This window comes from Equus quagga, chromosome 7 (genome assembly GCF_021613505.1).
Source record: "Equus quagga isolate Etosha38 chromosome 7, UCLA_HA_Equagga_1.0, whole genome shotgun sequence".
NCBI lineage: Eukaryota > Metazoa > Chordata > Mammalia > Perissodactyla > Equidae > Equus > Equus quagga.
Genome location: NC_060273.1, coordinates 114,800,220 through 114,812,699, shown reverse-complemented (window position 1 = coordinate 114,812,699; position 12,480 = coordinate 114,800,220). Strand labels below are relative to the sequence as shown.

The following is a 12,480-nucleotide window of genomic DNA, read 5'->3' as shown; positions in this document are numbered from 1 at the left end:
CACTTGCTACTCCCTGGGGGAATGCCCTTCCCCTCGATATCTATAGGCTTCACTCTGGCCCTTCCTCAGGTCTCTATTTAAATGTCACCTTATCAGAGAGGCCTTCCCTGAGCACACTATATAAAACAGCACCTGCCATCACCGGCTCCCTTTTCCTGCTTTGTTTTTCTTCATTGCACTGATCACCATCTGACATATTGGTTTGTCTCTCTCCCCACATTAGACTGTAAGCTCAGAGAGAGCTTATCTGCTTTGCCCACTGTTGTCTCCCTACGCCTGGAACAGCACCTGGTTTGTCAAATGATTTAAAAAAATAAATACTTAAATGGACCCTTATCCAAGTTTACTACTAAATTCTCATATAAACACAGGGGAATCACATAAATGTTCTTAGTCTTCCAAGCTTCTTTAGGAAAATTAGGCTAAGACTAGATCTGAAATAAGGTATTTTTTTAAAGATTATTGAAATGCTGAATACGGGAACTCCCCATAGTTGTGAGTCTGTGCTGTTTGGTCCCTGCTTCCCAGCCGTCCTCAAAGGCCTGTTCTCTCCCCTCTCGGGCCTGGCTAGTGGTGCCGCCTGGTGGCTGACACACAGACGGCCTGACCCAGCCTGTTCCCTCGCTGGTTTCTTTCCTCACTGTAGACCTTACAGTAGCCTGCTGTCTTGTAGCTCATTAGTTTCATCTTGGGCAGTCCCTTTCTATCATACACATCCTCTTTAATGTCTTCTCTCCTTCTTTTCTTTGTGTTTTTAACCGGTTATCTCTGAAACATTTCTCCCTTCTTTCATTCTGTCTTTCTCTCTTTCTGAAAATTCCCTGATCATGGTTGGTTGGCAGATTAATACTTACAATATAACCCTTCCAAGGAAAATGGAAGATACATAAATCAGATTGTATGTAAAACAAGTACCTTCAGAAGATTTATAGAGGTCTTTGTCTACTTCCTCATTCTCCTTTAATTAACCTGTTTTTCCTCAAATACTTACAGTCAAGTTAAATTAATTTTATTATTCAATTTTGTTTAATTTCTAGCATTGCAGATATATTACTTCCTGTTTTTCATTGGAAATATTTAATTATACCTAAAAAGATGGAACATTTGGGCCAGCCCAGTGGCATAGGGGTTAAGTTCACACACTCCCCTTTGGAAGCCCAGGGTTTGTCGGTTCACATCCTGGGCGCAGACCTACCTACACACAGCTCATCAAGCCATGCTATGGTAGCATCCCACATAGAAGAACTAGAAGCACTTACGACTAGGATATACAACTATGTACTGGGGCTTTGGGGAGGAAAAAAAGAAGAAGAAGATTAGCAATAGTTGTTAGCTCAGGGCCAATCTTCCTCACCGAAAAAAAAGCATAAAAAAAAGAATGCCTTGTCAGTCTTCAACAAAAAAAGATAGAAGGACTGGCCCCATGGCCGAGTGGTTAAGTTCGCATGCTCTGCTGCAGGCGGCCCAGTCTTTCGTTGGTTCGAATCCTGGGTGTGGACATGGCACTGCTCATCAAACCACGCTGAGGCAGCGTCCCACATGCCGCAACTAGAAGGACCCACAACAAAGAATATACAACTATGTACTGGGGGGCTTTGGGGAGAAAAAGGAAAAAAAATAAAATCTTAAAAAAAAAAAAGATAGAACATTGAAACCAGAAAATGGGTGGGAGAGGCAACTGCAGGCTCATTTTGGAACTACCCTCTGTACCCAGCCAAACTTAAGGGTAATTTTTCTATAGGAAGAATACAGTTTGAGTTCTAAACAAATACTTTAAAAACAATTTTTTAAAATACAGCCTGTTTTTAAGTAGCACATTTCCCTTGCTATTGTTCTAAATTTCTGTATTTGATAAGGAAAAAATAAATTATTTTTCCATAAATCAGTATAATCCAGGATTTCCCAAGGTATGTTCTGCAAAATACTAGTCCCTTAAGATGTTACTTGGGGGTAAAAAAAAGTTCTATCATCAAATAACTTTAGGACACATGGCATACTATGTACTACCCTTGAGGGTTTATGATACACATTGGCAGTAAATTTACATCTACAATAAATTTACCTATTTAATTTTAAACATTTTTTGCAAACATATATATGACTACTAAACCTCTTTCTTGTATAGTCTTGTTAATATCCCCTGGAACAAACTTGAGAAACAATGTGATTATTTAATCATTCAGAAATAAAGGACTGAAGATATTAACTAATATTTGCTGAGAGTTTCCTCTGTGCCAGGCACTGTTCTCAAAATTTCACATAAATTATATTTAAACCTAAAATAAACCTATAAAATACAGATATTATTATTATTCCCCTTTTACAGATGAGGAAAGTGAGGTTCAGAGTGGTTAATAACATGCCCAGGCTCACATGGTTAGTGGAATAAGCATTTGGAACTAGGCAGTCTGTTTACAAAATCCATACACAGTCTCTAGTCTCTGTGACCTTTAATGATGTCATTTGTGAATATTCAACTAGTGAAAGAATGAGTTACTAAAAAATATCGTGGGTTTTTTTGTGTTATACAGATATTGCTGGAATTCCTCTGCCTCAGAACCTGAGTGGATACTCTTTGTTGCCGTTATCATCAGAAACACTTAAGGATGAAGATAAATTCAAAAACCTACATCCGCCCTGGATTCTGAGTGAATTCCATGGCTGCAATGTGAATGCTTCCACCTACATGCTTCGCACTAACCAGTGGAAATATGTAGCCTACTCTGACGGTGCTTCAGAATTGCCTCAACTCTTTGGTAAATTCGCTGATAGATTTTTTAAGTATAATATCATGTGTAATGAGCTGACCTACATAGCGTTGCTCAAGAGATCCAGTAATCATTGTTAAATAAATAAATATCTGCTGCTCCTCATGCTAGGACAATCTACAGAAGGTTGTCCTTGTGAGGAGCAGCTTCCTTGCAAATCAGCATCTGAATTTCAGAGCAAGTGCCCTAAGGCTTTTGATCTGGGTCTCCGGATTGAGAGCACTGTTTTCTCTAATGAAAGTGCCTTCTAATTCTCATGGTTATCTTTCCCAATCAGTAGCCAAGACCCTCTCATAGTACCTTGGTTTCAGCTGTTCTGGAGGATTAACACCTATATCTTCTGCAGCCTGACATTCTCCATATATTATTTAATGTTGACCCCAACCCCACAAGATGGTACCAGTATCCTCATTTTACATAGAAGGAGACTAGGGGTCAAAGGGATTGAGATACCTGCGCAAGGCCTCATAGCTAAGAAGTGGCAGACCTGGGATTTCAACCCAGGTCTGACTCCAAAATCCATGCTCCTTCCACTCTACAAAAATGCCTGCTGGCCTTACTACTCTGAATGAATTTTTAAGCAGCATTATTAGATTTAAGGTTTTGCTTATCCTTTGCCCCTTTTTGCATATAAAATATATTCTAGAGCCATTGTTAATATTCATTTCTCTCTAAGTTTCCTTCCTAGTTACAAATGTCAAAGTTATTAACTCCAAATAATTCTTTAGGGGCCTGAACTGATTGACCCCCTTAACTCTAAGAGCAAGAGATTATTGGCTTCAAGAGTAAGTCCTTGAATTTTCATCCTGATGAGTGATGGGCATCTCTTGCTCTTTCATTGGCTGTGTTCTGCAGAAGGAAGGTGTGACTATCAAGGAATCACTGGGGAAGCCTGCCATTCCTGTATTCTCTGGGGTTTATTCACTGGCTTCCCTTTCCCAAAGAGGTGCCATCTGAAGTCACCTAGCAAAATCATACGTGTCTTCAGGGGTCTTCTGGCTAATGCACTCAGATAGGCCCCTAGCGATTTTCTCCTCAACATGCATTGTTCATTTACTGTCTTCGGTAAATTGTCATAATATCTTTGATTTGCTGTTTTTCCAATTAGCTTGGCATCCTAGTTATAGCCTGTCTTCCTACATTGTAGGTAAAAGGGGTGTTTATGTTATCTGAAATATTTATCATTATTTTCCCAAAAGTAATGATTGAGAGAAATGTTTATTTCCATGGCTGTTTGCTCAAATGGACAGTATCGATGAATGTAATTTTCAGAAATCCAAGAACAGTATGCTACTATATAAAGAAAACTGGGAGTTAAGTGAAGTTGCAAGAACATGACTCAGCTATATAAAGAATTCTTACAGCTGGAAAGTTGGAGGCTGTTGAATGGGACAATATAAGCATTACTGGTTTTTTTCTCTGCATGTCAAAGTAAGCAAGTGATCAAAAACAGAGAGAATTAAGGCTAAGCCAGCTTACTAGTGATAAGGGTTTGACTGTTTCTGCCATCTAAGAATGGATAAGAAAGAAAATGGGAGAGCAGGATGGTAGGAAGGAAGATAATTTGAACATACATTTAGAGGAGTGTTTAACTTTTGGTATATTATTTTACTGTTTATACTGTCCTTCACCTTACTATGCTAAGCGGAACTGAAAATAAAAATAGATTCTGATACATTATCTGTCAGAGTAATGACATTCTAAAAGTGTTTTTTTAGCAGGTAACCACTTTCACGGGTATTTAATTTTTTTCTTTCAGATCTTTCCTCAGATCCAGATGAACTAACAAATATTGCTACAAAATTTCCAGAAATTACCTTTTCTTTGGATCAGAAGCTTCGTTCCATTATAAATTACCCTAAAGTTTCTGCTTCTGTCCACCAGTACAATAAAGAGCAGTTTATCAAGTGGAAACAAAGTGTAGGGCAAAACTATTCAAATGTGATAGCAAACCTTCGGTGGCATCAGGATTGGCTGAAAGAGCCGAGGAAGTACGAAAGCGCCATCGACCAGTGGCTTAAAACCCACACCAATCCAAAAAACAGTGAACAAAAATAAGAAAATAATGTTTTAGAGCTACATGGAAATACACAAAAAGATCATGATTAGTTATATATTTTAAATGTTAGTTTTAATAATCACTGATTTTAGTTACTTTTAAAGAATGTATGCTATTTTAAAACAAAATACATTATAGAAGTATGTATTTTCAAAAATGATTACTATCAAGACCTCACTCTTACCAGCTTCTAACAACTTAGAAGTATTAAAAGGATGGAAGCAAATAATATAATATAATGTTATGTTCCTCTGAATAATATGGAATACAGAATATTTTAACAATTATTGATTATTACTTATGAACTATAAAATAATTATTTGTGAGTATTTGACTGTGTTTGATGAGTTATTTGTATTTGATGGGACATAGACCATTTGGATGTAGTAATGGGAGTATGTGGAGTATCCGATGGGACACAGACCCTGGATATGGCTGACTTTATTACTGTTTTTTCAACTATGTAATATATGCACAAGGTACAAGCATCAAAAGGTACTTACTAAAGGGTTAACAGTGAGCATGATGTCTCCCTCCTTTCACAGTCCCCCAGCCACCTGGCTCCCCTTTCCTGGAGACAACTACTGTAACCACGTTCCTGTGTATCCTTTTAGAGACAGACCATCCACCTACAAACAAACTTTATATATAGTTTTTCCCTACACACAAATGGTAGCATCCTATACATAATGTTCTGCATCTTGCTGTTTTTTTCCCCACTTAACAAGAGATACATAGAAGTGAAATTGCTGGAGTAAGAATATATCCAGCAAAATTATACCAAATTACCCCTAAAGAAGTTATACCAATTTATACTCTCACCAGCCATGCATGTACTCACATCTTTTGCCAAACTGATAAAAAATATTTTATTTTCATTTTCATTATTATGAATAGATCATCTTTTCATATGTTTCATAGTTATTGGAATTTCCTTTACTGTGACCCTTCCTATGCCTATTTTTCTGTTGGTTATTGTTTTTTTTATTATAGGCATAATTTACATATTAGTTCTTTGTAACAGAAGCTGCAAATTTTTTTTATTTTCTTTTTTTTTAAGATTTTATTTTTCCTTTTTCTCCCCAAACCCTCCAGTACATAGTTGTGTATTTTTAGTTGTGAGTCCTTCTAGTTGTGGCATGTGGGATGCCGCCTCAGCATAGCCTGATGAGCAGTACCATGTCCGCACCCAAGATTCGATTGTTTTCCTTTTTGTAATTTGTCTTTTGACTTTGTTCTGGTGTTTTTTAACATGTAGAAATTAGCATTTTAATGCAATCAAATTTATGAATCTTTGCTTTTGTGGCTTTGGGATTTTGTGTCATTCATATTTCGAATGGTCTTCCCCCTTCTTTTAGAGTTTTATTTTTCACCCTTAGATGTTGGACCCATCTGGAATGTTTTGCATATTAGATATCTAACTTTCGTTTGTTTGAGGAAGATTAGCCCTGAGCTAACATCTGCTGCCAATCCTCTTTTTGCTGAGGAAGATTGGCCTTGAGCTAACATCTGTGCCCATCTTTCTCTACTTTATATGTGGGACACCTGTCACAGCACAGCTTGACAAGCAGTACATAGGTCCACACCTGAGATCCAAACCGGCAAACCCCAAACTGCCAAAGTGGAATGTGCAAATGTAACTGCTGCGCTGCCACTGGGCTGGCCCCTAGTTTGTTTTTTTAAGATGGCTACCCAATTGACCTTTTATTGAGTAAACTAACATTTGTCCCATTGGTTAGAAATGCTACTTCATTATATAACATCTTTTATTGAATAAATTATCTTTTCCTCTATTGATCTGAATTGCCATTTTTTATCATATACCAAAGTCTCATTTACATTTGGGTCCTTTGTAAACATTTTTTATTTTGTTTTGGACCATTTCTATTTTGTTTATTAACGTGGTAGTCAATATCTGCTCAGACTAGCCCCTGTGCAACAGTTATCTTTTTCAGAATTGTTAGCTACTCTTGCTAACTTATTTTTTCCATACAAACTTAGAATAAGTTTGTCTAGTTCCAAAAATGAAAAATAGTGTTAGTCTTTTTATGAAATCCTATTAAATTTATAGCCTAATTTAGGGAAAATTGAATTCTTTATGATATTCAGTTATTCTAAAGAATATAATACACTTTTCCCTTTCTTCGTCTTTTTATATCTCCCAGTAGTATATGAAGTTTTCTTTATATAGATCAGTTTCTTCATAGAGATTTTTAGAAAGTAGGGACCTTTAAAAAAATACCACGTAGGCCCCACCCCACAACAACTGAATCAGAATTCTAAGGATAGCACCTGGCACTGTTCTGTACTGACTGTTGTTTTGTTTCTTAAGCCCTCCAGGTGATGATCCTAATGTGTAGCCAGAAGTGAGTTTATTCCTAGTTGTTCTATCAATTGTTGGTGGTGTGTTATTTCAAGTGGATGTTTCTTCCACTGTATCTTCCAACTGGGTTTTTATATATGCAACTCTATTTCTATATATTTATTTTGTAGAAATAATACAACATTTCTTGGTATCAATAGTTTTTCTATTGGTATCTTATGTTTTTCAGGTACAATGCTTAGCAGCAAATAATTTTACCTATCTTCCTTTCTCAAACTGTCTTTGAAGTTTTCTTCATAAGCCAATTCACCTCCTTTGTTTGTTTATTGTTCTTCAGTGAATTTGTATGAGCTTATCTTTATAGTTATGTATGAATTACTGAGAAATAAATTTCACTTCAGATATATTCTGAAGTAAAACCCTTCAGAGAAAGATCGCAACATTAGATTATTAAGTTTAAAATTAAAATATTCAAATCTACCTCCTATCTCCTAATTAAACCTTAAGAACATAAAATAGCTAATGTGTGGGTATATATGCTAATTATAACAAAAAAATAAAGCAATAATAATAGAAACGTGGCTCTGAAAACATAGGCATGTGAAGATAAATATAATCCACCTCATTCTACCCAAACCCTTTAAGATGCATTTACTGTTAGAATTTACGAAGCATCACAATGTTTTAAGCATATTAGATATAGGATCATAACTAGGTACAATTGAGTTTTTAGGAAAATATCTAATTCAAAATGGTACCTAACAACCATGAAAACAGAAAAAGAAGAAAAATTTGCAAAACCAAGACAAATTATTGAATGCCAGAATCTGAAAGGAATTACAGACTGGACTGAGGACAATCTTTGGGCTTCTTTTTTTACCACCCCCCTATTCCAATCTACCATAATCTGTTATTTGGAATTTTGCAATAGCTTCCTAAGAGGGCTCCGTGAGTCTGCTTTTGGCTTTCTTCAGTCTGTTCTTAACACTGAAGCCAGAGTGATTTTGTTAAGATAGATCAGATCACATCACTGGCTACTCAAAATCCCCCACTGGTTTCCCATCTTTCTCCATAAAAACCAAAGTCACTACAGTGGCCTATGAGGCCCTACAGGCCACATGTTCTCTCTCAGACCAAATGTCCTCCCATACCGGCACTTTGTTCACCCTGCTCCACCCACACTGGCTTCTCTGTCATTTTCCAGGCACACCAGGCATGTACCACTTCAGGAGCCTTGTGCTTGTCAATTCTTTCTGCCTGGAATTTGGTCCCTCCCTCAGATTTCCAATGTGGCTCACTTTGTTACCTCCTTCAAGTCATCGCTCAAATGCTACCTTCTCACAAGGGCTTCCTTGCTTTATTTTTCTCCATAGAAATCATTACCATCCAATTTAGTGTATGTTTCACAGATTTAATTTGCTTATACTGTCTCCACCCCTCCGACCCCACTAGGATGAAAGCTCCATACAGGCGTGGCCTTTTGTCCTTTTTGTTTCCTAGAGTATCTCAAGTGTCTGACACATAGTAAAAGCTTAGTAAATACTGATTGAATTAATTTGCTGGGAATTTGAGGTTTTCAGATATCACATTGGATTAGAAAACCAACACATTAGGCCATGGCAGGGCAGGGGGTGAAAGGGAGTAGCCTTCTCAATAAAGCAGAACCTTCTAGAAACAGTGAGTTCTAGCAAAATCCTGCAGGGGAGAGTTGACAGAGGAACTCTATCCCTCTTTGTTTTTTCTTTTTCTATGAAAAAGGCCAGATACTAAATATTTTAAGCTTTGTGAGCCATATGGTCTCTTTCACAACTACTCAATTCTGCCTTAGAAGCATGAAAGCAGCAACAGACAACTCGTAAACAAATGAGCATGGGTGTGATCCAGTGAAACTACAAAAACAGGATTTGACTTGTGGGCCATCGTTTGCTAACTGCTAGTCTAGAACAATGGTTCACAACTTTACTGAAAATTGGAATCACCTCAAGATGTTTAAAAATATTAATGCCTGGCTCCCACCTCCAAGCATCAAGAATTTTGTTGTCGTTGTTTTGTTTGGGGGTTTTTTTGATGTTTTGTTTTGTTTTTTGAGGAAGATTAGCCCTGAGCTAACATCTGCTGCCAATTCTCCTCTTTTTGCTGAGGAAGACTGGCCCTGAGCTACCATCCGTGCCCATCTTCCTCTCTTTTATATGTGGGACGCCTACCACAGCATGGCTTGCCAAGTGGTGCCACGTCCGCACCCGGGATCCAAACCGGCGAACCCCGGGCCACCAAAGTGGAACGTGCGAACTTAACTGCTGTGCCACCAGCCTGACCCCCAAGCATCAAGCGTTTTAAAAGCTTCTCAGGTGATTCTAATGTGCCACAAACTTGGGAACCACTTGTCTGGAACCTTGTTATTCAAACTATGGTCCTCGGACCAGAAGCATCCACATCAACTGGGAGTCTTATTGGTTTTTATTTGCCTTTATTAAAAAAGTGGACATTGTATTTATTTGTTCGACTATTTGTGGTTTTCCATTTCATGAAACCCAGGGGATCCTAGTAAAAACTGCTAGAATTGATGAAATTTGCTAAATGGTTACATCTTAAAAAAATCAATACATGACAACAATCACTAGGTAAAAATGGAAGTTAGGAAAAATATTCCACTCACATTATGACATTCTAGAAAAGACTTTAACAAGAGGCACAAACCTAGATGAAAAAAATTATAAAGTTCTATTAAGTATACAAACAAGATCTGAACATGGAATGACAGCATGTTTTTGGATGGGGGATCTAATTTTAATATGCCACTTCAGAATTAATGTATAAATTTCATGCAATCCTGATTTTAATCCCAATAGGATTTTTTTTAATTGGACTAAATGATCTTAAAGTTTTCATGGAAAAATGAATGTCTGAAATAGCTAATAAAATTATGGAAAAAGAATATTGAAGTGGAACTATTCTTACTGGCTATGAAAGCATACTATAAATCACTTGGTATAAATAAATACCAATATAGTATAAATTAGTATGACATACTATAGCATAAAAACTTGGGGATGAGGGACCATGAGCAAGAAAGAGATGTCTGAACACAAACGAGGTGCAAGAAGCTCAAGGTGGAAAACACAAAAGATCCAGACCTGTGCTGGAACTGTTCACTCCCACGCTGCTCACACATTCCGTGTATGTTTGTGATGTTGACAGTTGTGTCTATTAAACTCTCAGATAAGATTTTCAGCCCATCCTTTTTTTTTTTAAAGTTACAAAGCAGAATCTTAAATAATTCTTGGATCAGAAAATTACAGTTACATGTTATCTTTAAAATAATGAAAATGAGAATACTTAGAACCTAAGACATAAGCAAAACTATATTCTTTAACCTTAAACTTTTTATTAATAAGAGAAAATAAAAATAAAAATAAAAATAAATATACTGTTCAATTCAAGAAGTTAGAAAACAAAATAAGCATAAATTTTGTGATATTTAGGGAAAAGGATTGGTATCCTTAAGTAATAGTCTGAGAGTTCTGCTTCCGTATAGGATAGGGACAGCTGCAAGGGAATATTGCTCCCACGTTAACAAAAACCAAAAGGGGGAGAAAAAGCTAGATAATCTGCAAAATCAAAGCTGGTTTGTTTTTTTTTTTTTTAGCTAATCAGAGAGCCAGGGCTGCAAGGCAACAGGTGAACAGAATTCACAAGTGTGGCCCCTCTAAGGAGAGGTGAGACACCCAAACTGTGTCATCTTTGACAGAACATGGGAGGAAAAACTAGCAGCCAAAAGAGTAGGTAAGAAAACAACTGATATTTTGACAATTTCTTAAAAGCCAAATGTGTGTGAAAACAACTGGAGAAACTCCGGGAGCCTCACACACAAGGAAGACCACTCCAGTAATGAACTTTTTTTCATAGATCTCAAGCATCACTCATGAGAAACAGGGAGCTGGGCAGGAGACTGCATGGAGCCCCTTCAGCGAGACAGTGTACAGATGGGGAGTGGCTGCCTGTGGAGGACAAGCATAAAACCCAGAACATTTTCTCATGCAAAGAAAAAGTCATCTCCCACTAGGGCAGGAGCTGGAAATTCTCTCACCTCCAGTCCTTGGCAAAAGGTCAGCCGTCACTGGGGAGGGGCAGATAATCGCACTACCTGCTACAATCTACCGCCGCCGGGAGAGGCAGACCCCCAGTCATGCTCGGAATCCTGCGCTGATAGAAAGGATAGGGACAGGAAAAGGTCTTGCCAGTTACAAGGGGGGGTTCAGCTGCTGTGAGGGGAGAGGGCAGGAACGTGGAGAAAGTCCCACCCTCGAAGCTCAGGCCCCCAGAGCCTGCATAAGACTGAGGCTGGGCTAGGAGCACCAAGAAAATCAGCCTGCCCCCGTCATGAGCAACAGCACGCTACTTAAGGGGGAGGAGCAGAGGCGTAGAGAGAGACAGCCCCCAGCCCGCCGGCCATGGCCGGGTGTGCTGAAAGCTGGAGGTGGAACAGGAACACTGAGAAGAGCCCTCCAGCATTCCAGGCCTCACACTGAAGCAAGATCTCAGCAGTGTGAGGAGTTTGAAGTCTGTAGTATCATAACGACTATAGCAACCACAAACCCAAACTTAGCTTAACTACCCCACACCGCAATGGCCTGACAGATGAAGAGGCATGCCCGTTATCAGGAGTAAATACTATTTATCTACATCAGGCTCTATTACTCCTTTACATATAATGTCTGGCATCCAGTCAAACTTAAAAGGGAAAAAAGCAAGAAAAGACCCATTTCCAAGAAATGAAGTAGTAAACAGAACCAGACTGAGAGATGGCCCAGAAGTTGAAACTATCAGAAAGTGACTTGAAAACACTATGATTAATCTAATGAAAGATCTAGGGGGAAATGTGGACAATATGCATGAACAGATAGTGTATCTCGGCAGGGAGATGGAAACTGTAAAAAAAGAAAATTGATTCGCTAAAATGAAAAACATGCTATCACTCGTGAATTCCTTCAAATGGCTTATCAACAGACTAGACACAGAGGAAAAAATTAGTGAACTTGAAAAAAAAAAGAATTAGTGGGGCCAGCCCAGTGGCGCAACGGTTAAGTTTGCACATTCTGCTTCAGGGGCCGGGGTTTTGCCGGTTCTGATCCTGGTTGCAGACCTGCGCACTGCATGTCAAGCCATGCTGTGGCAGGCATCCCACATATAAAGTAGAGAAAGATGGGCATGGATGTTAGCTCAGAGCCAATCTTCCTCAGCAAAAAGAGGAGAATTGGCAGCAGATGTTAGCTGAGGGCTAATCTTCCTCAAAAAAAAAAGAATTAGTGAACTTGAATATAGGCCAATAA

General features: G+C 38.2%; 1 protein-coding gene and 1 long non-coding RNA gene across 5 annotated transcripts in view; both read left to right on the top strand.

Annotated features, from left to right (window-relative positions):
- ARSK (arylsulfatase family member K) overlaps positions 1 to 5,955 on the top strand; it is a 51,515-nt gene extending 45,560 nt beyond the window's left edge. For 2 of the 4 annotated variants that reach the window (XM_046668281.1, XM_046668282.1), the window contains 2 exons: positions 2,532 to 2,756; positions 4,528 to 5,953. In XM_046668281.1, the coding sequence (XP_046524237.1) occupies positions 2,532 to 2,756; positions 4,528 to 4,826 (524 nt within the window). In that variant the 3' untranslated portion in view covers positions 4,827 to 5,953. Of the gene's footprint in view, positions 1 to 2,531; positions 2,757 to 4,527 lie in introns of all 4 variants that reach the window. The other 2 variants (XM_046668279.1, XM_046668280.1) reach the window with 2 other exon arrangements.
- Positions 5,956 to 9,360: 3,405 nt separating this feature from the next.
- Positions 9,361 to 12,246, top strand: LOC124242456 (uncharacterized). Its single transcript, XR_006889453.1, has 3 exons — positions 9,361 to 9,498; positions 10,797 to 10,933; positions 11,057 to 12,246. It is a non-coding gene; the product is annotated as an uncharacterized LOC124242456 (long non-coding RNA).
- Positions 12,247 to 12,480: the final 234 nt, after the last annotated feature.